The 25,993-nt window shown below is 38.5% G+C and overlaps 1 protein-coding gene and 1 non-coding gene across 3 annotated transcripts; one reads left to right on the top strand and one right to left on the bottom strand.

Annotated features, from left to right (window-relative positions):
• Nucleotides 1-1,017: 1,017 nt before the first annotated feature.
• Nucleotides 1,018-23,105, bottom strand: LOC140455349 (uncharacterized). 2 transcript variants are annotated; one of them, XM_072550132.1, is made up of 7 exons: nucleotides 22,906-23,105; nucleotides 18,522-18,845; nucleotides 18,076-18,210; nucleotides 16,500-16,518; nucleotides 16,380-16,414; nucleotides 5,544-5,587; nucleotides 1,018-3,605 (listed from the first exon to the last, which is right to left on the bottom strand). In XM_072550132.1, the coding sequence occupies exons 1-7, from the start codon at nucleotides 22,964-22,966 to the stop codon at nucleotides 3,519-3,521; spliced, it is 705 nt and encodes a 234-aa protein (XP_072406233.1). In that variant the 5' UTR covers nucleotides 22,967-23,105; the 3' UTR covers nucleotides 1,018-3,518. The 2 variants fall into 2 exon arrangements, with proteins under 2 accessions (XP_072406233.1, XP_072406234.1); XM_072550133.1 differs by lacking the exon at nucleotides 22,906-23,105 and adding an exon at nucleotides 22,349-22,444.
• On the top strand, nucleotides 20,314-20,384 carry trnag-gcc (transfer RNA glycine (anticodon GCC)). The gene has a single exon. It is a non-coding gene; the product is annotated as a tRNA-Gly (tRNA).
• Nucleotides 23,106-25,993: the final 2,888 nt, after the last annotated feature.

A 25,993-nucleotide genomic window follows, 5' to 3' on the forward strand; every position in this document is an offset into this window, starting at 1 on the left:
TTTTCTCTGAGCCCAAATTATTCTCAAACTGATCTTAAGTTCGGACAGTATTTCAGTAAAGAAATTCATAATAATTGAGATGACAGGACGGGGAAGCCTGCATGGAAAAAGACTGGGGAGCGTCACTGACGAAGTCTTTGGCACAGTAACTACAAGTGATTCCATCTACTAAGTAGGAAAATATATTTAGAGGCACAATATGTCTTTTGCAGAAGTGTATCCACGGGAGGCACACTATTCTTATTAACTCAGTTCAAGAGAAGTGCAGAGCAACAACAAAACTATACCTTCCTTTTGTGGATTTCACAAAATGATTTGTCACCATAAGTGGGATAGGCAAGATAGGTACTCAGCTCTGATGCTAATATGAGAGACAAAAGATTGTGCTGCAAAGTTTTGATGACACTTAAACTTCTTTCGCAGTAACATATATTGTAGTTGCTCACAAAACAAATAACCTTCAAACGTTGGTCATATCACACAGGATCTAATTGAATTATCCTCCTTAATCATAGGCACCATTCAATTTCATGATACATTTAACCGTGTTCAAGTCGAAGATGGGGTGAAACATGTCTGCACTTTAGTCCCTGCACTGCTTTTCATTTTTTTTCTGTTACACTGCGATAATGAAAATGTGCACCTACGCACATAATCACACACAAAACTAGTAAACCTTCCAAAACTCAAAGCCAAGACAGAAGTGTAGTATACTTGATGAAAGACTTTTTTGTCTGCTGATTATGCATATCCCGCTGCCCAACGTAGAAGGCCAGCTCGAAAGTGTAAGGTATTATCTGTCTCATGCTTGTATAATGTTTTTCTTCCTCACTATTGTGACAAGGATTTGTGCATATGCCTGTGATCAGATTCAGAAACACATCACGGAGGTAGTCGGAAAATTCGAATACCTTGGGTGTACAGTGACAAACAATCAGACTAGAAAGGCACAAAGTTTATTTACTAATTATACAGTTATGGAAATATTTCAAATTGATTTAACACGTGCATCTCCAGCATATGGTTTGGGGCAATGAGACCTGGGCAACTTCCACATCCCAATAATTTTCAATCCTGGTGTCTTTGGGATCCCAAGGAACGATAAAAGTCGCCAAATGTAGCAGTCATTTCTTGAAAATATGCCGTATACTAGTGTTGACCAAGAGAATAAGATTCAGCTCATTTGAGAATTTATGCAGGATCAAAGTTTGTCACATCTTCGAAAATATGGTATAAGTAGAGCTAAACCTTTCCAAGATATCCTCAGGACGCCCAGAGCTTTGACGTAAGATGTGATCAAAATAGAATTGGAAACTGCCTACATAAATCATAAAAAGTTAGAAATCTATGTGATGATTAATAAAGTGACGACACCAGTTCTGTGCAAAAGTTCATTGCATTGGTACATGTGGTCTCAAAAGCTCCAAAACAGATGTCAACCCTACAAATGCAGTGCAACAGAAGTCCTCCTACATACCTGGTGAGAGACAACTTTCTAAATTATGGCAGATATTGCTTTTCCAGAACCAAATTTTTGCACATAGAATGAGTGACACAGGAAAAAAGCTCATACCACCTCTTCAAACTGAAGTTGTATTCGCATAATCTCTCACAGATGAAATGATACCCAAACACATAATAACGTCATGCTCAGTTCAATGCTGATCTCTTAGAGAAGTCACAGATAGCTATTTATTCAATGATAATGCCCCAATCCTAAGATAATAATTATATAGTTCAAACACTTTGCTTCCTCTTCCTTTTAAAAAGCCATTTTAAAAGACTTAACTTCCAGTTGTTTTCCCAAGAAAATGGATGATGTGAAAGAGTCATATGGCCATAGCACAACAATATACACCTACTACCCCTGTCTTGCAACAAACCATGTTTTTCGAATGAGACCATTATTTTGACGTCAACCGATACACAAAGGAACATCAAATGTCCAAAAACTCAACCACATGGGGTGCTTTTTGCCTCCACTAATGAAATGAGAGGATCACTAATTTCCTTATATTCAATAGCATGGAGTGCTATTTCCTGATATCACTCTATAAAACTATGCTTGATTCCTTTACCCTTCCCTCCATCGCTGCTCCTAACACTTCGCATTTACTTTCATTCCCATTCAGACTTGAGACTTTCTCTGAGATGCTGACCATTTGATGAGCTGCTCTGCAGAAATTAATTAATTAATATAATTAATGTTGCATTTATTTAACTATGTAGCAGTAAATACAATGAGACATAGAAAAATTACATAAATAATGGCCTGATTTAGGCTTCAATTGGACAAAGTTTGAATTTTACACATTGTGAAAGCGCAGATTGGCTTCATACATTTAAACTTGTATTTCAGTCTCGTATTTAATTTTAAGCACTCATTTGTTGCAGAATAAAATATTTATTCATAAGCCATACGGGTTACTAATAAATCACCTGTGGCATTTGATCACCATAAAGAAAAGCATTGAAATATGAAAACAACATTATTGTAAACTTATTCATGCAATGTTTTGCACAATAAATAATTTGAAAATAACAGAACATATAACAGCAATCTGGTATATTTTGCTCCGTCGTGACATGCATACATATCTACCTCAATGCATAGTTAAGTTTAATATTCCAGTTTTGTAATGTCTTCTTTTACTTGTAGATTGTTCATGTACTACTGAAGAGTCTAAAACTTTAAACTCAATACAGAGGTAGATATGCATAATTTCAACTGTATGTTTTACTTTACGTCATATTTTCAGTTGTTAGTTAGAAGCAACTTATTGGCATATACATTCTATTGTGTATTTTTTCCCAGTTTGGGACGGCATTATCACTCATCTTCTAGACTAGCTAGTGAAAGCTTGGGTTTTGAAATGACTTCTCAATTCACCAGCTGTCAGGTTTGAAAACCTGCAGATAATCCATAGTATATATTTGGGCCTAATGCTAAATGTTATCCGCTAGGCATTTGTGCAATGACACAATAAACCATACATAGCCAAATGTTATTTTTACAGTGAGGAAGCCATACTATATGATTGAAACTCGTTGACGTGGCCAGGTTTGAAAATATGACTGTACATGGCCGAGATAGAAATCTAAGAAGGAAGCACTTGTATCATGAGATTGATAAGGCAAACTCATATGGCACAGAGAAAATGCAAATAATAAATGGAATAAATTGAATAAATAAATCACATATATGTAGTAATCTTTCCAAATATTCTGTTATTGGGAAGTATTTTTGTGGAATGAAACTTTTCATTCGCATCAATTATTATTGACAATAAGTTGCTTATTGGTAACAGTATACCAAAGACTGAAGAAAGTTAAATTGTAAAAGAAGGGATGTCACATAGTTAAGTTTTCATTCAACATGTACATAAATGGTCAACAACTAGTTTGCGCACAAAACCCAAAAGTTGGAAGTAATATGCTCATTTTTTATCTTACAATTTCTTTCAATAAGGTTAGATGGTTGAGCTAGATGTCTGACACTAAATTAATTGCAAGGAGATCTACTCCACGTTTCTCCTTGGAGGATGTGGGCGTTTCTTCTTTGGTTTGGGTTCATTGCCATGGCAGTGAAGGTAAGCAGCATCACGCTTTGAAGAAAAATCATGAATATTATATTCGTTAGTCTTGTTACCAAAATAAGGTATTCTTTCACTCATTTAATTTGTGTAGTGAGCATTTGTAACTCAACATTTCTATCCTTCCCTTCAGTTATAGAGTTAACATTTGTATCTACCTGAAATTGTGGTGTATAAAATTAAGCCGTTGCAAAACATGTATTAAGGTCAACAATTCCTTAAAATCACAGTTGACACTTGAGTTGGTGTCCAGAATGTATGCGTTTGAGCAGCAAGGAAAGAACGAGCAAGTGTAGGGTGTTGTATGAAGTAAAAGAAGATTAACGAAGCAATCCCAGTGCTGATTGGAATAAATGAGGAAAAGAAGAAGTAAGCAACAGGAAAGTAATTCGTGTTGAATGAATGCGATATTGCATTTGCAATTATGCAACAAAGACTGATCTCAGTGACATTCATACACCTAGTATTGCTTTTTGGAGACATCCAAAAGGATGATCGTTATTTTATAAACATAACGGATGTGACTTTTTCAGTTTGGAAATCAATTGCAAAGAAAAACCTAATCAGCTTCTTGAGTTTCTTCAAAAGAACCTTTCCGGTAGTGCAATCGACCATATACTCTCCGAGATGTATAAATTGGTGAAGATGTTTCGAATTCAATTGTCCCCCGATTTTATATAGAATTGGGTAAAGGTGCACAATTCCTACATGAGTACAGTTGCAAGCCAATAAAACTTCCTGGTAGACCTGCAGTCACAGCAACGACTGCCGCTTCCAGGCAATCCCCCCCTCCCCCGCCCCCCCCCCCTCCCCCCCCACTCAAAGAACACAGAGCAAGCTTGGCAGTCCACAGAGAAGGGAGGAGTGAATGCCATGCTTCCCGATTGATGTTGTTCCTTCTACTTGTTCCTGGTTACCTAACTGCCTGAATAGGCCCAAAGGCATGCAAGACACCCCAAGAATTTCCTACATCAACCACCCTAGAGTTTTGGCGAGTAGGTGGCAGGTGCGAAGCTCTCTAGAAAACATAATGCTCCATCCAAACAGCAGAGACTGTCTAATTCAGCACAATTTTTATGTTAAAATATATTGCAAAGTCCATAGTGGGGGGTTAGGATTTGCAAGGCCGAATATGGAACTTTAATCTTAATATGATTATTAAGCAGTTTCTACAGAGTGGCAAAATAAATTATTCCATTAAATGGGGGCAGTAGGGTTATTTCCATTTGACATTTTGTATCCTATATCATATTTGCGTGATCGGAGCTGTTAAGCATGTTGTGCTTAATATTCTGATGATGAAATAACTTCTGAAGTATCTGCTGCTGCAAATGTTTATAGGTTGCAGTGTCCCACTTAAAGTTACTGTGTACACTAAAGGATAACCACACAGTTTATCATTGACCTTTATAATATTTGCAAACGGAAGCAATGACTGAATTGCTTTTTTTTTGTCACATTCTACAAGCAGAACCATTAGCGCTCTGAGGAGCTTTGAAATTCATGACTTAGAAGTACTGAAATATTCGGAGTATTGCTTCAAGTTGAAATGCAAATTGAAAAAGGTAAAACGAATGACAAATTCTCTAACACTTGTTCAAATGTAAATTTTCCCTCTCCCTCTGAAAGTACCAACCCATCATGAAAATTGAGACTTTTATAAAATAAGAACTATTCAAGTGGCAATCTTTACTACTATACATTTGGAAGAAAAACAGGTGAACCACCTGAAACTGTTTTCTGTTTCAATCCGCTTTAGTGCATTTTGCTTTGATGACTTTTGGTTCAGATATTTTTGTACACCATATCATCGTTTGTCCGGTGGTGTTAACTGATGACTTTTTAATAAGTAATTTGGTTTAATTAATTCCATGGCGCATAAATATCTATAAAGTTGCACACTAAATCATCCATGAGAACATGTAACAAAGTAGGCAAATATTAATTTACCTGATGCTGGGCAGGATTTCGCATTTTGTTCCTCTGTGGTAATTCTGCTTTGGCCAAAGGAGAAATGAAGTTAACAAATTATTTATGGAATATGCTTTGACATATATAGGATACTTTGGTATGAAAAAACTTTTCATTTATAAAGCATATTTTTGTCAGCACTTATGACCAAGATTCTGGTTATAAGCTTTTAAGTTATGATGTATGGTCTTAGTAGAATTAGCCTGCCTGTTAATGGCAATGCTCACATATGCTTTCATCCATGGCCAATTGACCTTATCACCATTTACAATAAACTTTAGAGAGGAAAGAAAGTATTACAGAACCTCAGAAATGTACACAAGGCGTTACAATCAGCGAAACACATCAGAAGCTGTAAAATGTTCTAGCCGGACAGTATGTGAATAGGATTTGAATCTGAATGGATCTCCTATGTATGTGAATTTTCTTTCTTTTTATGCCAACGTTTTTTTTTGTGTATGGACCGTAACTGGTTAATATCGAAGATGCTTTATTGTTGAATGTGACAGGACGAAGATTGCACTTACTTTAGTGTTAAACTGCTAAACAATTTCAATATCCATGTGTGTTGTGTCTGTTAACTTGTTTTATCATCATGTTGTAAAATGTGACTGACAAGAAAAAAAAAGAGAATCGCCTAGTAAGCAAATTATTATCTAGTTCTTTTTTGTTATGACTTATTTCTGTAGGTTTTTGGCACAATTGCACTTGTCTTACTGGAAATATTCAACAAAGACATTGGGTGTGATTTAATGCTGTCCGCAAAGATGGTCTGGGAGACAAAGAAGTGCATAATGTAACAGGAAAGTGTGAAGTGGAGGACCTTTCTTGCCTGGTAAATAGTTGGGCCCATTATATGGTCACTTCATGACAATTTAGTGGCTTGATGGCACCAAGGCAAATGCTTAACCAGTAGTAGGCATATGCAATGTTATGTAGTTAAACTGCAGGATCAATCCTGACAAGTAAGTCTGAGGAGAGATATTAACCAGTTCAGCCTGGCCGGGTGATCAAAGTTTCAGTTGTGGAGCATTTTGGGAACAGTGTCCATAATTCAATAAGCCTTAATATAGTTATGGATAAGGATAAGACGGGTCCTTGGTGAAACTGCTAAATTAACACAATATTAATTGCAAGAGTTAAGCAGGAAATAGAGAAATTAGATTAGGAATGGTTGTTTGTGGGCAAGTCCATATCAGACATGTGGGAGTTTTATTGAAAAGCCAGTCAATCAAATTTCAGGGCCAGTACATTTTTGTGAGCATGAACGATCAGGGTGGCAAGATTCGGGAACCTGGGGTAACAAGAGGTATTGAAAGTTTAGTCAAAAATAAAAAAAGAAACAAATGCAAATTTCAGGGAACTGAAATCAGGCAAGAACTTAAAGGAAACAGGAAAGAACTTAAACAAGGAATTATGGGGGTTAAAAGGGGCCACGAAATGCCCTTGGCAGGTAGAGTTAATGAGAATTCCAAGACATTTTATACGTATATTTGGAGCAAGGGAAAGATTACATCCACTCAAGATCAAAGAAGCAATTCATCCGTTGAGCCAGAGAAAGTGGGTAAAGTCCTTAATGAGTACTTCACATCATATTCACCAGGGAGAAGGAAATTGAAGATTGTGACATTAGGCTTAGGTATGTTGATTTCTAGGGCATGACAATATAAAGAAGAAGCTATTTGGTGCCCTGAAAAACATTGAGGTTGGACTTGAAGGCATTTATCCCACGAGACTGAGGGAGGCAAAGAAGGAGATTGGTGTGGTGTCGGTAGAGATCTTTGTATGCTCTTTAGCCTCAGGTGAGATCCCAGAAGATTGAAGAATAGCAGATATCCTTCCTTTGTTTAAGCAGATTAACAGGGATAATCTGGGAAATTAAGGCTGGTGATCTTTGCATCAGTGCTAATAAAAGTATTGGAGAAAATTCCAAGGGACAGGATTTACATGCATTTGGAAAAGAATGCACTTATTAGGGATAGTCAGCATGACTTGTGTGTGTATGTGTGTGTCTGTGTGGGGTGGTGGAGAGTGGAGGTCGGGTGTGGCCTTGTCTCACAAATCTGTTTGATTTTTGAGGGAGTGATGAAAGTAGTTGATCAAGGGAGGTCAGTGGAAGTTGTCTTCATGGGTTTTACTAAAGTATTTAAGGTCCGTCATGGTAGGCTAGTCATTTCGGATCCACCGTGAGTTAGCATATTGGATACAAAATTGACTTCGTTATAGAAGACCAAATATAACCAAATATAATTGTGTGTGTGTGGGTGGGGTGGGAGGTGGGGAGGGGGGTTATTTCTGACTGGAGGCTTGTGGCAGTCGTTTTGGATGAAAATATGAGTGGTCTAACTAGTAAGTGTGCAGGTGACACGAAAATTCGTGGAGTTGTAGGCAGTGAAAAAGTTTCTCAGACGATATAGCCGGATGTAGATCAGTTGGAAAGATGGATGGAGGAATGGTGGATGGATGTTTCTCCGCACAAGTGTGAGGCAATGCATTTTGATGGGTCAAATGACAACAGACATTGCATAATAAATAGCATGACTCTTATAACGATGATATACACTGGGATCTTGTGGTGCAAATCCATAGTTCCCCAAAAGTTGCAACGCAAATTGATAAGGTGATAAAGACTGCATATGGCATGTTTGCCTTTGTCAGTTGGGGCCTTGAGTATAAATATCGGCAAGTCATTTTGCAACTGTATAAAACCTTTGTTCAGCCACATTTGGAGTACAGTGTGCAGTTCTGGTCACCATATATGAAGGATGGAAAGGCTTTGGAGATAATGTTAAAGAGATTTACCTGAATGTTACCTGGATTGGGGTTTATTAGCTATAAGGAGAGATTGGACAAAATTAGACTGTTTCTGCTATGTGTTGAAGGCTGAGAGGAGACCTGATAGAAGAACATGAAAGTATGAGAAGGCGGGCAGTCTGAGTCTTTTTCCAACGTGGTCCTGTCAAATGCTAAAGGCCATATGTTTAAGTTGACAAGTTTAACGTTTGAATAAGAAATACAAGGCAAGTTTCTTTTTCGTAGGGCGTGGTGTGTGCAAATAGCATACTGTCAGATGGCGCAGTAGATATGGAAACCACAACAATGGTTAACTGGCAGTTAGACACTCACGTGAATAGGCAGGAGATAGATGGATCAGAGAACGTGCAGCCAGATGAGAGTAATTTACAATGGCATCATGATCAGCACGCACATGATGGTTTGAAAGACCAGTTTTTGTACTTTATTGTTCTATGTCCTATATAATTTATGCAGATTGCCTACAGAAATTGGGTGTGGCAGGACTTGATTGACTTTAATGAAAACATTAGGAACATAGGAGAAGGAGTAGACCATTCAGCCCTCCAACATCCTCCCTGATTTTACAGCGTTTCCCTCAACACTATATTCCCATTCATTCACGAAACTGTTGATGCCATGAGTTCCTAGAAAACTATCAATCACTATCTTGAACTTGCTCAGCAGATCTGGCAGCATCCGTGAAGAGAAATCAAAGTTAACGTTTTGGGTCAAATGACCCTTCCTCAACTGGGGAATTTCTGTGGAAGGGTACCTGACCTGACATCATTAACTCTGATTTCTCTTCACAGATGCTGCCAGATTTGCTGAGCTTTCCCAATAATTTCAGTTTGTTTCTGATTTACAGCATCCACAGTTCTTTCAATTTTTATTATCTCGAACTTGCTTATCGACTAAGCTTCCACATCTGTCTGAGGCAAGAAATTCTAAAGATTCACCAATCTCTGAATATTCCTCCTCTACTCAGTTCTAAATCACTTTCCTTTTACTCTGAAAGTATGACCCTTGCTTCTAGACTTTACAGCAGGAGAGAATGTTTTCTGCATCCACCTAGTCAATCCCTTGAAGAAGTTTCTCATGTTCACCAGTCTGATGAAACTTCTTTGAAATCCACTCATAGAAAGTATGTCTTCCCTGAGGCAAAAGGACCAGATTAAAACAATAATCCACGTGTGGTGTTGCCAGCGTTCTATGCAGTTGAAGCAAACGTTCCTTTCTGCTGTTCTCAAATCCACTTGTAATGAAGTCTTACATCTCATTTTCTATCCGAATTGCTTGCTGCCGCTGCAAGCCAACATTCAGCGACTTGTCATAAAGACATGTAATGTCCCTTTGGTCATCAACCTCTTAGAATGGCTAACCATTTTAAAAATCATGTGCTTCTCTGTTCCTCCCACCAAACACCATAACCTCTCTTACCCCATTAATTCCCATCTGCCATACTTTTGCCCAATGATTCAGTCTGTCGATATAACCTCAGTTGAAACATTTTTGCAATCTCCTCAAAATTCGCAATATCACCATATTTTGTATCGTCTGCAAACTTTGAGATATTGCACTTAGTCCCCATATCCAAATACTTAAATAACTTTGTACAGCTGGGACCAAAGCATTGACATTTCTGTTACTCACTTGTCACAACCTATCAGTCTAATAATGCACCATTGACGTTACTCTTTAATTTACATTTGTTAATCCTAAATACATTTTAGTATATTGCCTCATCCAATGCATTATAAATTTGTTTTCTAACCTACTTCTGGGATTTTATTGAAGATTTGGAAAATTCAAACACACCACGTTCCCTGGCTGTCATTATCAATTTTGATAAAACATCCAAACAAAAAAAAATTGTTATCTGTCAAACTTGAATCGTGCTTCATAAATTCACATTTATTCTGTTCAATCTCACAATTATTTCCGACATATCCAGCAGTTACATCACTCACAATCGATTTTAATATTTTCCTTCCTACTGACGTCATGCTTACAGATCTGGAGATCCCGACTTTCTCCGTTCGTCTTTCTTAAACAATGGGATTCCAATTGAAAGTTTCAAAACTGCAGCGACGTTGTGGAATTGATAAAATTTTGGAAGATAATCAACATTGTATCTATTAGGATCTTAACTGTCACTTTGAACATTCTAGGTTAAATTCATTAGTCCCAGATATTTGTCGGATTTCATTCACAATCAGTAGTACTACTCTGATTTTCCACCCATACTAATAGATATTAGTTCACTTCTGTGCTCATGCTTAAATATTTCAGGGCAATATTTCTGTATCTTCCTCTATGAAGATGACACAAAATTATTTTTTAAAATTTCCATGCAATTTCTCTATTTCCTATTATAATTTCTGTTGTAATTAGAACACAAGATGCTGGAGGTAGCCAGCAGGTTTAGCAGCGTCTGTGGAGAGAGAAATAGTGCTAATGCTTTACACCGAATAACTCAGCTTCAAAACTCATGTATAATAAATATGCAACAAGACGCTTAGAAGCTTAGAAGAAGGGATGGAATCAGAAGGTGGAAGGTGGGATTCATAGAATCATCGAAATCCATGCATTGCTGAAGCTTGTGCTCTTTAACACAAAAATACTTTTTCTTCCTTTTCCCTTTATTTATGCATCGAATGCTATGAAGACTTGGGCAGAATGGAAACCATGACAGCATTGAGGAAGCATGAGGCGGACGTGATGCAGAAATTTCGAGATGTCCATGTACATATGGTGGCACATGGCACTGAATGAGGGTCTCAGGATGCGGCAAGAACAGCTGTCTGGGGAGCACTGTATGTCTTAAACATGCCAATACTTCTTCGTGGATTCAAATATCGAAAGGAGACATCGTTGGGCTTGAGCCATTAACTCTACTTTTCTTCCACAGATGTTGTTAAATCTGCTACGTTTCTCCTGCACTTTATTCCACATCACCTGTATGCATATTAACTTGCTGCTTCCTTCATTCTCCTAACTCTGCCTGTAATTGACTCACATTCGCCTTTATTAATTGCTTCGACGTTATATACATTTAGAAGCCTTGCTTTGCTTTTTTTTGATAATTTAAGTTAATATTTGATTGCTTCTTTCTTTATCAATTCCTTAGTTCGCCTTAGCTAAATTTGAAATGCTTCCAATGGTTAGGCCTACAGCACATTTTTGTAAACTTTATAAGTCTCTTATTTTTATTTAAAATTATTTATATCTCCCATTGATTGTCATATTTCGTGTTGATTATTTTTGCTTTAAATGAATGTATGCCTTTTGAAAGCAACACTAATTCTTTAAGTATTTGCCACTGCCAATCTACTGTCAGAACATTAAATGTACTTTTCTCATCCATTACAGCCAACTTCCCTTTCATACCTTCAGAATTCAGAATCTAATTATTTAGATTTTGAGCCCATTTGAAGTTGAACCTAAAACCACTGTGATGGCATTCTGGCTCAATGGTTGGCACTGTTGCCGCACAGCACTAGGGGCCTAGGTTCAATTCCTGCCTGGGGTGACTGTCTGTGTGGAGTTTTCATCTGCGAGGGCATTCTCTGGGTGCTCCGGTTTCCTCCCACCTTCCAAGGATGTGCAGGTTAGGTGAATTGGTCCTGCTAAATTGCCTGTAGTGTTCACGGATGCCTAGTGTAGGTGCAATAGCCAGGAATAAATACAGGGTAGGAGAATAGAGTCTGGGTGAGTTACTCTTCGGAGGGTCATGTGGACTTGTTGGGCTGAAGGGCCTGTTTCCACACTGTAGAAATTTTAATTCTAAATGAAAAATTTACCACGATATGGTCACTATTTCCTACTAGTGCCAAGAACAACCTAGACATTTAGAAATTCCAATTTCATTTAACAAAATAACTCTTCTGCGCATCCAAGATATACTTTACCTATTAGGTCAAGTCTCCATGGTTACAATCAGAGAAGATTGTCAAAAAATGATTAGTGACAGAGCAGTTAGTTAACTGTTGACTGCCATAGTGACAAATGAAAAGAGTCACTGATGATCTATTGGAAAAGAGAGACATTTATTGTTATGGCTGACTGCTGTGTGTTGCTGTATGGTCTGCTCTCGTATTAGAGAAATCAGTGGTGGTGACTCAACCTGAGGACCACCAGTGAAGTAAGAAGTTGAGAAGGACAGTCCGTCATGGCAACCTTAAACCAGTAGTAAGGATTGAACCCACACTGTTGGAATCATATTATGCGACAAACCAACAATCCAGCCAATTGAGCTAAGCCCTTCCTGCATGTAGGTTAATGGTGTTTAAAATATGCAGAATAGTATGAATCAACAATATAAAGACAATTGCCCTAAACTTACGGAGGCCAATTCAGTAACCCACACACAAACGTCCCCGAATTAAAAAGCATGGCAGAGACCCACAATTCCAGTAAACGCTCAGTTCTAATAATTTCTGTAACACCAGAGCTAGGTAGTGGGCGCTAGATAAGTTCACGAGGAAGGCAACAATGGATTCTGGAGTGATATACCTTTGGGGGTTTGATTATGAAGGTTTGCCATCTTGAGAGAGTGGGGGTACGGTAATAAAGTAAAGCAGGTAGGAATGAGGGGGATATTTTCATCTTGTGCAGTGTGTGGATGTATACACTGAGGTACTCCTGATGAATAAACGTTTGCTTCAAAGATAGAGCACTACTTTTCCATGCTCATCACTATAAAAGCTTTGAAAGAGATTTTGCTGCTGAAGTACACCCATGAGTGAACGCCAGCTGCATCATCGTGTTGGCCAAGTCAGAGTATTGTCAACTGAACTTCTAACAAGTTCAATTGACTCTTTTTTACATATAGTGGGTGGGCTGCCTATTTATTAGAATCATAGGATCATGGAATCCCTACAATGTGGAAATAGGCCCTTCATTCCACAAATTCACACCAACCCTCCCAAGAGTAACCCATCCAGACCCATTCCCCTGCATTTACCCTAGACGAATGCGTTTACTCTACACATCCCTGGACACTGTGGGCAATTTTGGCACCTAGCACTCTCCAGATTATGAGGGTTTTCTTCTTGTTGTTGAATAAATCCTCCCCGCCACCCTGAAATTACACGAAGTCACAGCACATAGCTTCCACCCCAATGTATTACTCCAGTCATACAAATCCATTTAACTGAACCAACAAATCATCAAAGTTAGCGAGACAGCAGTTAGGAAGGAATAGGGTTTTATACAAATGCACTAGAGTACAGAAGACGCTGGAGCCCCATTAGGAAAGCTTATTGTCCGGGCAATAAGGCCATGCATCACACATGGTGTTCGTTAAAATGATTAACTTAAGTGAAATTGTGTACTGAAAGACGAACAGCAACTATTCAAAATACTAATGTGCATTTTCTGTGAAAGAAAGAAGAGTACGTTTTAGAGAAAAGTAAGCAATGGTGATGTAAAGAAGTGGAAATTATGTGGTCAATGAAACAGCTGGAATGAAAACCTAGTCTCATGTAGGCATAATCATTTTTTTAAAAAGACCTTTTTCTTAGTCAATGTCTGTCAGGAAAGGAAATATGCCATCTTCACTATGGGCGTGTCTGCACAAGGTCAAGAAACAGTGAAATAAAGTTGACAGTTAACTGCCCTCCAGGCATTAATGAATAGACAATTACCACTTGAATTATGTAACAGGCTTAAGTCGCATGATTTAGTTCTCCTGAAATCGGTTCATTTTCTTATGAGAATAAGTTCAGCCATCTACAGACTTTTATCCATTGTCGAGTAAAAACTGGGATTTGATTCAAAATGAAAAGTACTGTGAGGTATTGAGGGGACAGATATGAAATGGATCCTTCCACTCGCTGGGAAGGCTAGAACTAGGATCACTATTTAAAGTGTCGCCCATTTAAAACAGATGTGGGAAGATTTCTTTTCTCACTACGTGTCGAGAATCATTGTAAATCTCTTCTTCAATGGAAGTGGAAACAGAAACTTTTTTGTAAGACAGTTGGACAGATTCTTGATAAACAACGATGTCAAAGATTTTACACTAGGCAGAATGTGGAGTAATTAAGTGCCCTTGAACCTTTAAGATGCCAAGTGGCCCACTCCTGCTTTAAATTTGTGTATTCATGTCCTAATTTTGATGTTGTTATGATCTTATTGAAGTGATTGGGAAAGTTGAGTCAATGCAGGCACAATAAGGTATGTGTATTTTAAAGATGTTTAGAGAAATTGAGACTTGAGAATACTTGTTCTTCAGATGCCTGAGGTATTCTAAGAGCGTAAATTTGCTGTTAAAAATAGTGAACACTCATTTTGATTAAAAAGAGCGTCCTCAAAGAAATGGCGATTTTGTAAAGTTTTTGTGCTTTAATATTCAGCATTCATATCACGTTAAAACAAATATTACAAATATTTTCATTGCACCTTACGCTCTCTACCTCTTCTTTAAAGCACAGCCTGCTTTTCAGCATCTCCGAAACTACTGTTGAGTTGAATAATTCGAAATTCTTACAAAGACATTGAGGAAGTCTATAAATGGGTCTGAGTGGAACTGTCATCTTACAATACCTTGAATGCTGGTGGCAATCAGATGGACTACGCTTGGCCAATCTTGCAAATGTTTATCTCTGAGGCCTTAGCATGTCATGAAATAATTTACGGAAATATCTCTGAGTTCGTTAAGTGACAGTTACAATTTCTGCTGAACCTGTTCTGAGGCACATCCCATTGAAATTTCACCCAGTTTGAAGTCCCAAAGTTTAATTGATATGCGATTAAATTCAAACCTGCATGGATAGTTAGGTAAAAACAATGACTGCAGATGCTGGAAACCAGATTCTGGATTAGAGTTGTGCTGGAAAAGCATAGCAGTTCAGGCAGCATCCGAGGAGCAGGAAAATCGACTTTTCGGACAAAAGCCCTTCATCAGGAATAGAGGCAGAGTACCTGAAGGGTGGAGAGATGAGTGAGAGGAAGGTGGGGGTGGGGAGAAAGTAGCATAGAGTACAATAGGTGAGTGGGGGTAGGGTTGAAGATGATAGGTCTGAAAGGAGGGTGGAGTGGATAGGTGGAAAGGAAGATAGGCAGGTATGACAAGTCATGGGGACAGTGCTAAGCTGGAAGTTTGGAACTGGGGTGATGTGGGGGAAGGGGAAATGACGAAACTAGTGAAGTCCACATTGATGCCCTGGGGTTGAAGTGTTCGGAGGTGTTCTTCCTCCAGGCGTCGGGTGTTAAGGGAGTGGCGGTGAAGGAGGCCCAGGACCTCCATGTGGTTGAGTGGGAGGGGGAGTTGAAATGTTGGGCCACAGGGCGTGTGGTTGATTGGTGCGGGTGTCCCGGAGATGTTCCCTAAAGCGCTCTGGTAGGAGGAGTCCAGTCTCCTCAATGTACAGTAGACCACATCGGAAGCAACGGATACAATAAATGATATTGGTGGATGTGCAGGTAAAACTTTGATGGATATGGAAAGCTCCAAACGGACCCCACCACCAGGATATATTTCCCTCCCCACCCCTTTCCACCTTCCGCAAAAACAGTTCCCTCCGTGACGACCTGGTCAGGTCCACGTCCCCCAACAACCCACCCTCCCATCCTGGCACCCTTCCCTGCCACAGCAGGAATTGGAAAACCTGCGCCCACACCTCATCCCTCACCTTCCTACATGGATAGTTGCCTGTTTTCCAATGAAAAAGACAGCATAGATGTTCCTTAAAGCTCTGAGCAAAAAGGAATCATGTTGGATCTTAATACTTCGCTTACTAATAGCAATTGATTGTCCAAGACAGGTTTACATTTGTCAGACACGATGATGCACACAAAACCTTTCCATTACAAATAGTGCATGTTTGCATGCTCTGTTTAAGCTTACATTTCTCAACCCAAATATGCTAGAAATCGTAGATTTGAAGCAATGACACACACACACACACACACACACACACACACACACAAAACGCACACGCACACATACAAATCATTATGCTCATGCAATTGTTGACAGTGTTTTGAATGAAACAAATAAATCTGGATAGCACTTACCCTGTTCTTTTGCAGAATCGAATGAGGAACATTCTCTGTAGAATAAGAAAATGCTTAGCAACCTTCAGAGAAAAACTTTGTATCAAAATATATCGACAAGCAAGTTATTGAGCGACTAACCTGACAAGCAAAGCGTATGCTGTAAGAAAATTGGAAAATATGATTATGGTTAGTATTATTTTTGTTTAATACAAATGAAAACAAATTGTCTATTTATTAAATATGCACGTATCTCTGCTGATCCATGCACTTCTTGTTATAATTTGCTGGTTAACGTTATGATCTGAACTGCAAAGTCTGCTAACAATAACTCATTTTCTGTTTCTGCTTAGTTTCCCTTTTGCCCGTTATTTGACCATGTCAGTGGGATCAGATTATAAGTCATATTATTCAGATATATTTTCCTCCATTGTTTGGAAAACAAAAGATAGCAGAGCATGTTGGAAGTCTGAAAGTTGTGTTATAATTAGAGCAAAGACGTTGGTCATTCAATCTAACATCTTCATAGTGACGTTGCTGCCCCTTTAACAAGGTTATGTTTTTCTTGTTTTTTCTCAAGAGGGGTCGTAAAGTCAAAGGTGCAGAATTGTCTGGATTTGGTTACTTTGAACAATGACAGGGTAGTTGTCCGTTGTCCCAGTTCAGCTATTTTTTCCCCAGTTTGGTTGCTTTCAGTCAGAAAACTGCTGGGGACCTAGTGAAGTAATTACCATGAAAAGAGGTTCCAGGCTTCAACAAAGGTCTCCCCTGGAATTTCTGTCTGAAATCTCTCCTGCCTGTAAGAGCCTCCGTTTGAATTTATCATTTGCCAAGGGGTGTTTAAGGGATGCAGCGTGATTTGAAACAATATTGTTAAGTTGCATTTTCGAGTCAGTGGATTTACAAATAATTAAGTAATTCTAAATTTTGTTTTATTTTGTTTGTGTTTCATCCGTAGTGTTGAAATACATTATTTTGTTTAAACCTGAGTGGTTTGAACAGCTGTAGCAGTCCCGAAATTCCACTTTACATCTGCCTTATAAAAACGTTAAGATCCTACCTAATTTCTAAAATCATTTGAGGGGCACTGACTTGGTCCACAACATCATATTGATGTTTATTATCCGTACCAGATTAATTCAAACCCTTCCTCATTTAACTCCATGACGTATTTTTTCTATTCTTTGTTTCTTATATGATTATCCAGGTTTTCCTTTAATGTATCTACTCTACTCACCTCAATCACACTTTTTTTGTGGCGAGCTGCACATTCTAACTACTCTCTGGATAGGATTGTTTTTTCCCCAAATTAAATAGAAGACCCATCTTTTACCATTTAACGGAAGTATATTCTATTAATCTATGTTTAGATTATTTATCTATATCCTCCTTTCAAGTTTACTGCAGAAAACATACTTTGCCTCCATAAGCTTTCCAGATACGCATAGTTTCTATGTCGTGGCATCATTAGAGTAAATCGTTTTTTCTTGCAGGTTCTCCACTGGCAAAATACCTTTGCATGACCTGGAGACCAGAGCTGCTCCCATGACGCATGAAAAACATTAGTATCACCTAGTCTTGTTTCTTTCAAAAATGGTAAATATATTAACCACTTCAAAATTGCATGAGATCTTTCATACTACTGTAATATTTTAGTACTATGGGGCAAGAGTTAGAAAGCATTATGATTGCTTGCCATTTTCAATACGATCAATACCTTTGTTTCGTCGAGCAAGAATTATGATTACCACAAGCAGCGACAGAGTGACCAGCAACGTGACTCCTCCTGCCACTGCAATCCATATCCAGTCAAATGGCAAGGCTTTTAAAGGCCTTTCTTTATCACAAGCATCTGTTGAAATGAAAGAAAAACCATTTATTTATTTAGAAATGCATACGTAAAGCATAAAGGTAAATAAAACAGTAGTTACGAGAGTTGAGACAGGAACGTAGGAAGAGACATAAAAACGTACAGGCAAGGTGAAAGTGTGGAGGGAGAGAGAGATAAAATGTGCACTTTTCACGGGTGGCAAGACTGAGCAACGCAGGCAAACACAGAGGGAGGTTGCAGAGAAATAGAATGATAATAGCATGGGGGAAACAATGAGGTAACGTTTTAATTCCAAAAACAAATTCAAAATTCCTTATGGCTCCGTTCCTTACGCCGTTCCACGGTAACCATGGTTCCATTGCCTGTACTCTTCTGTTTCCCCATTATTTCAATCTCACAGAAATATCTGCCAGAATCGCACTCTGACATATTCTTAATTTGAATGGATGCGTCTTTCCTCAACTTGAAAGCATTAGTGTCAGCTTTTGTAATTCTTTGTTTGTATCTTGGTGAGTCAAAGTCTATGGGAATGTCGTCCCTTCTCCAGCTGTAGGTACCCAGTCCTTGCAAACGAAAGGAGCAGTTCAAAATCACACTCTGGCCTTGCGTTATATGAATGTTTTTGGGAGCTTGAACTACATCACCAGCGTCCATACCTAATTGTGCACGAAGCAGAAAAAAATCATTATCATTATAATTGGCTAAATTGTTGCATCATGCTCGATTTAACCATGCTGACTTGGTTTAGTGATCGTAGTATCACTTCTGACTGAAATGTTATTAAGTAAATTTTGAGTATGCTATTCTAAGATCATTTGACGGCAGTGACTACATGAACATTTTTTGTCCAAATTGTATTCAGCGTATAAAGTGTAGCTGGTGCAGTAGCCAAAGATTACTGTTCGAAAGAAAAATACTTTTGAGCGATTTATCCAATTGCGATTGCAGGTCAATGCTGCGAGGAAATTCTTTGGTGTGTTGACATCTCAAGCAAGGAAATATTGATTTTTTTTTCTTGCTTCACTACAAATACGTCCTAAATCAACTCAATGCACTTTACCTTCAATAAACTTTATCTATCTACAGATGTCTAATTTCAATGTGATTGAAATGTAATAACATGAGTTTAATTAATGTACCCAGTGGCAGATAGGAGAAATGTATGCATTATCAGTATTAGTTTCCTGTATTAATTCATCAATAAACTGCAATGTACAGAATGAATCATTTAAAACTGTCGATATCTTAAATTTAAAAGAATTGAATCAACGTTCCATTTATGAGATTCATCTGATGGGCGATAGTATTTATCAAGTCTTATGTAACATGCTGCCATAAGAAACTAATTCAGTGAAGGGGCAGATCGTCATCATGTTAGGCAATGACGTTCGGCAGCGTTGTCTCTTGGAACATAAGCTGCATTTTTTCATTTACAAATGAACTGATATTTATTTGCGTGTGACAGTGTGCATACTGAGTGGAATCACATCAAGCCTCTCTTATTTTTGTTACATCGCCTCATGAAATTAAGATACTTTACATAATTTACTTCCTAGATTTAAAGATTGTAATCTTAAACTGTAATCTTATTCTTTGTCATGGGTGTTTCCTTCGGCTGTTCACCTCAAAGGAAGCGACAGCTGTCTACAAATATATTGCATTCAGCGGGTGCAAGTAAAGCTATTTGAATGATTGTGCACATTTAAAGCTTCGTTTTAGTTTTTATCAAAATTTTTTACTTGATCTATGAGTTTTAAAATCCATAGGGGTGGGGTATGAAAACTGTACAGTTTCAGCTGCATGCTGAATCATTAAACAAATGTTAGAATCAGTAGTATTCAACCAATAAACGATAGATTTTATGCTGATCATGACCCGCAATAAATATCTAACTTCAGAGAAAATACGCATCCCCAGGAAAAGATTCTGAGCATTAGTTATTGCTTATAGTTTTTTTTAAATTTCAGTATTTGAAAAATACTATAAATGATACAATCACGTTATTTCCAACATCTGACAGATTCATGTAACAATTCAAATCAACTTCAAATGATCTAATATTTTCAAATTAGTCCTCGATGTCCATATTAATACATTTACAAAATTGCCATTGCTGCAATAGGTGCATTGGTGGTTCAGTGGTAGAATTCTCGCCTGCCACGCGGGAGGCCCGGGTTCGATTCCCGGCCAATGCAACGCATTGCAGTACTCTTTATTTTGGGCGGCACGGTGGCACAGTGGTTAGCTCTGCTGCCTCACAACGCCAGAGACCTGTGTTCAATGTCCCGCATCAGGCGACTGACTGTGTGGAGTTTGCACATTCTCCCCGTGTCTGCGTGGGTTTCCTCCGGGTGCACCGGTTTCCTCCCACAGTCCAAAGATGTGCAGGGCAGGTGAATTGGCCATGCTAGATTGTCCGTAGCGTTAGGTAAGGGGTCGATGTAGGGGTATGGGTGGGTTGCGCTTCGGCGGGGCGGTGTGGACTTGTTGGGCCGAAGGGCCTGTTTCCACACTGTAAGTAATCTAATCTAAACTGCAGAATTAATTTCTTCAAAATATATACAGACGATTATGCCATTTCTAAAACCTAAAGTGGATTTAAAAATTGTTTGTAAATGTAAGGCTATCCCTTCCAGTTTCTGGAATACTTTGAAACAATCATTTGTGTAAATTATATCTCCATTTACTGCATTCCAGATGAAAAAAATAAGAATCTAATTTAATTATTCTGAGATTGTATTTGACACTGGTGATACTATATCTGGAGTGCTGCTCGTGATCTTTGGTCACTGTTTCAAACTGAATACCCAGTACTCAGAATAGCTATGGGGAATGGCAGCAAGGATTGTCCCTCACTGAAGGGCAATGATATGTGAGCGCCAATATTGGTGTTTATGAGACATTTTTAACAAGAAGATTTGAAGAGTGATAATGGTATTCAAATAATAAAACAATTGGCTGGTTTAATATCTGTTGGTTACAGGGGATTAACAAATCATAAAAGCACAGAATTATTACGGTGCAGTAGACGGCAATCCAGCCCATCATGTATACACCGCCTCTTTGAATCAACAGTATGATTTATCGTTCTGCTTTTTTGCTGTAACCCTCATCATTGTTTCTATTCAAATAATCATTTAATGTCTGTCTCAATGTCTTGTTTGGCTCTTCCTACACAGCGAGTTCAGGCCGGACATTTCTGATCCTAAGCATTCTCTGTGTGAGATTAAAATAAAACAGCAATTGCTGGAGAAGCTCAGCATGTCTGGCAGAATCAATAGAGAAAGAAATAGATTTGCCACTTCCAGGCCACTTTCGGTGTCTGAAAAAGGAATCTACTGCCAGATCACCTGATTTCTCCAGTACACTGCTTTTACTTCAAATGTTTACCTTTTGCAATAACTTGCTTTTATACACTGTAGGGGAATGTTCATTTTTTATACAAATTTGCTTCTTCTGCAAATGTATTTACTTCTGGTCCCTTTTAGGAAGAATATTTTCTCCCGATATACTCAGCTGAAGGAAGCCTGTGGCTCAGTGGCTAGCACTGCTGCCTCACAGCGATAGGGTCATGTCCTCAATCCCTGCCTCGGGTGACTGTCTGTGCGGAGTTTGCGCATTCTCCCTGAGTCTGCGTGGGTTTCCTCACACAATCATAAGATGTGCAGGTAAGATGAATTGCCCATAGTTTTGGTGCATTAGTCGTGGTAAAGCGAGGGTTTAGGTGGGTTATTCTTCCGAGGTCAGTGTGAACGTGTTGGGCCGAATGGCCTGTTTCCATACTGTAGGTAATCTAATCGACTATATTTGTCAGTCTTTACAACTCCAAAGTAAGCAGCTCCAATTTTCCTTTTCTATCAATATAGCTCAACTTACTCATCCTGGGAACTATTCTCGTAAACTTCTTTTGCACTCTATCTAATGCAGTCACATCCTCCCTAATGTCTATTGCCCAGAAATGAGATCTAGCTAATCAGAAACAAAGAGAAAAATATGAAACTAAATAACTAACTTGCCATTGGCAGTCAATATGTTAGATATGTTGCTAGCATAAGTAGCGTAAAGAGAATGTAATAGGTTTCAAAAAGTTATAAAAATATTATTATCAAGTGTTAGGATTCACGACTCTCAGACATCCACCGTAGGAATATTGTAGTACCTGAACTAAATGGCCTGCAGTTATTAGATTGAAGGTAGCCTTTGATTTTCGGAGACCACTAATCTACTAACTTGGTTACTGAATTCTGTTTGGTACTTCAAGCTTGGTAACTCAGCAAAGTATCTATTTAGCAAAACAAATAGGAACGATATCAGTGAGATGTACATAAAATGCTTATAATTGTTTTAATCAAAATAAAAATGTGCAGCTGTAATAATGGAGATACATAATGAAATTAGCTGTACAACATCGGCGCACACAAAGAATGATGCTAATGTAAATTGTTAGCAAAATACATCTGCCTTTGAAATTCATACCATATTATCGAAGGACGTGCTTTTGTTTGAGTGATTTTCAGTGCTGAAGTTTTAAAATGTATTGATGCCAAATGGAATAATTGAATGTTGAAAATGCTATTTAGTTCTGTGTCTGTTTTAGCCAATACAGCAACTTATTAAGCTATGCTTTCAGAAATGCACGTAATCGTCGACTTTCTATAATTAATTATTGTTCCTGTCTTACAATTAACAATAATAAGAGCATGACGATTCACTTACCTGACAGGGAAATTGAAAAGATAAGGAAGAAAGGGGCTGTTGACCACCGTTCTGTCAGCATTGTTACGAATTGAGTTTAAACAGGATAATAAATATCGTTACTCCAAATTGCAGCACAAGATAAGATCAGCCTTTAGGGTGATACAATAGCCTGGCTTACAGCATGAAACGGTATAAGTTGAACCGCGGGTTGCTAGTAAATTCATAAAGTGGTTTTGTAGTTTACTGCTGAACTGACAGGCTCCACATCTGACAGGAAGTGAGGCGTCAACGAAATTAACGGGCATGGCAGGCAGGAAGATGTCAGATGGCAAACTATGCATGAACTCCATTACACATTCCTTATACCGGCAACAAACAATTTTAAAACATGAAATTCTGCTTTATAATTTCTTCGATAGAGACACGCTGCCTGCAAATGCGTCAATACCAGAGAAATTCTGCTCGTGCAATATTGAACGTAAAAGTGCACACTTGGCATCATCTAACTCCTACTTCATAATTTATAGAGTCATAGAGATGTACAGCACAGAAACAGACCTTTTGGTCCAACTTGTCCATGCCGACCAGATATCCCAACCCAATCTAGTCTATTTATACTATCCATGCCCCTCGTGATTTTATAAACCTCCATAATGGCACCCCTCAACCTCCAACGCTCCAGGAAAACAGCTCCAGCCTATTCGAACTCTTGTTATAGCTCAAATCCTCCAACCCTGGCAACATCCTTGTAAATCTTTTCTGAATCCTTTCAAGTTTCACAACATCTTTCCGATAGGAAGGAGACCAGAATTGCATGCGATATTCCAACAGTGGCCTAACCAATCTCATGTACAGCCGCAACATGATCTCCCAATTCCTGTATTCAATACTCTGACCAATAAAGGAAAGCATACCAAACGCCTTCGTCACTATCCTATCTAACTGTGGCTCTACTTACAAGGAGCTATGAAAATGCACTCCAAGGTCTCTTTGTTTAGCAACATCCCCTGAGACCTTACCGTTAATTGTATAAGTCCTGCTAAGATTTGTTTTCCCAAAATGCAGCACGTAACTTTATCGAAACTAAACTCCATCTGCCACTCCTCAGCTCATTGGCCCATCTGATCAAGACCCCGTTGTAATCTGAGGTAACCTTCTTCGCTGTCCACTACACCTCCAAATTTAGTGTCATATGCAAACTTACTAACTATACCTCTTATGCTCGCATCCAAATCATTTATGTAAATGACAAGTAGTAGAGGACCTAACACCGATCCTTGTGGCACCTAACTGGTCACAGGCCTTCAGTCTGAAAAACAAACTTCCACCACCACCCTCTGTCTTCTACTTTTCAGCCAGTTCTGCATCCAAATGGCTAGGCTTCCCTATATTCCATGAGATCTAACCTTGATAAACAATCTCACATGGGGAACCTTTTCAAATGCCTTACTGAACTCCATATAGATCACATCTACTGCTCTGCCCTCATCAATCCTCTTTGTTATTTCTACAAAAAACTCAATCAATTTTGTGCGACATGATTTTCCATGCATAAAGCCATGTTGACTATCTCTCATCAGTCCTTGCCTTTCCAAATACACGGATATCCTGCGCCCAACAACGTTCCCACCACCGATGTCAGGATCACTGGTGTATAGTTCCCTGGCTTGTCCTTATCACCTTCCTTAAACCGTGGCACCACATTAGCCAACTTCCAGTCTTCCAGCACCTCACCTGTAACCATCGATGATACAAATATCTCAGCAATCACTTCTCTAGGTTCCCACAGAGTTCTGGGGTACACCTGATCAGTGTAAGATGGTACTCGACATGTCTGGTGCTGTGGATTTTAGCTATGGAAAGTTACTTTGAAGGACGCAGGTGAGAACAAGCACACTGCAGGTTCTGTGCTCCTAAGTAAAAAATGCATAAAATGCAGTCAGGTTTTAAACTGAATGCAGGACTATGTATTTCTTCGCAAATAAAGTAATATAATGGCAGACTTTAACTGCATAAAATGAAGGATATCAAGAAATTCAAAGCTACTTCTCATATGCTGTTGCATTTTAGGATTAAACAACACGCATATTGCACTAAAGCTGTAGTCAATATAGTTTTGCTTTGTGAATGACTAAATGAAGCGTGATTGATTATGTGAGGGCATGTGTGCAAAATGTGCAATTAGTTGAATTTCCATTCCTTCTTACATCGTCATGTAAATAAGTTGCATTGTATTGGCTAGAATAACTGAATTGAATAGAACAGCAGGTCAAGAAAAAAAGTCTTCTTCATATCTTGTGTGAAGGGCTTATGCCAGAAATGTCGATTCTCCTCGAATGCTGCCTGACCTGCAGCACCACACTCTAGAGTCAATATTTTCTCTTTGGTATAGTCAGCACTTGACCTAAATAAACATACGCTGTTGTGGTAGATAGAGCTGGTTAACGTACGCACTAATATATGATCAGATTCTTCGTAAGAAACACTGAATTTGTCTGTTCTGTTTTGCTTAACTGCCGATGCCAGCTGAGTCACGTCATCTACGTGATCTAATTTTAAACATCACATTCCAAGAACAGCAGGATTATTCTTCAGCGATCCATGCGCGGAAATTAAAAACCAGGGCATCATCTAACAATACCGGAGTCAACAAAACGTGCCACTTCTTCTTCTTTGAAAGGACATCCTAATTAGTAGCGTTCCACAGCCCCAACCACTCCATTCCACGTTTGGTATAGTCTGCATGTAACTTGCACTTCAATTGTAAATATATTCCATTTTTAAACTTACCTTTGAATTCTTATCCTGATGTACTTGGGTGCTGTAGATCTTAATAACTGATGGGAAATGAATGTTGTTATTTTCGTTCTGGTTCTGTTACTAATTCTCATATGTTGGTGTCATCTGCTTACGAGACTTCTGCCAGTAGAAACGGTGTGTTCTTACCTGAACTATCAAAGTCAAGTATAGCTCTGAACACCATTACTATATGGCACTTATTTTCTTTGATCCTTAGAGAACTGTCCCAGACTCCCACATAACAGATGTCCCTCGTCACAATTGTAAACATATTGAGATAATTAAGACAAATCTTCTCTGCATTATC

The sequence above is a fragment of the Chiloscyllium punctatum genome, chromosome 30, assembly GCF_047496795.1.
Source record: "Chiloscyllium punctatum isolate Juve2018m chromosome 30, sChiPun1.3, whole genome shotgun sequence".
Classification (NCBI taxonomy): Eukaryota; Metazoa; Chordata; class Chondrichthyes; order Orectolobiformes; family Hemiscylliidae; genus Chiloscyllium; species Chiloscyllium punctatum.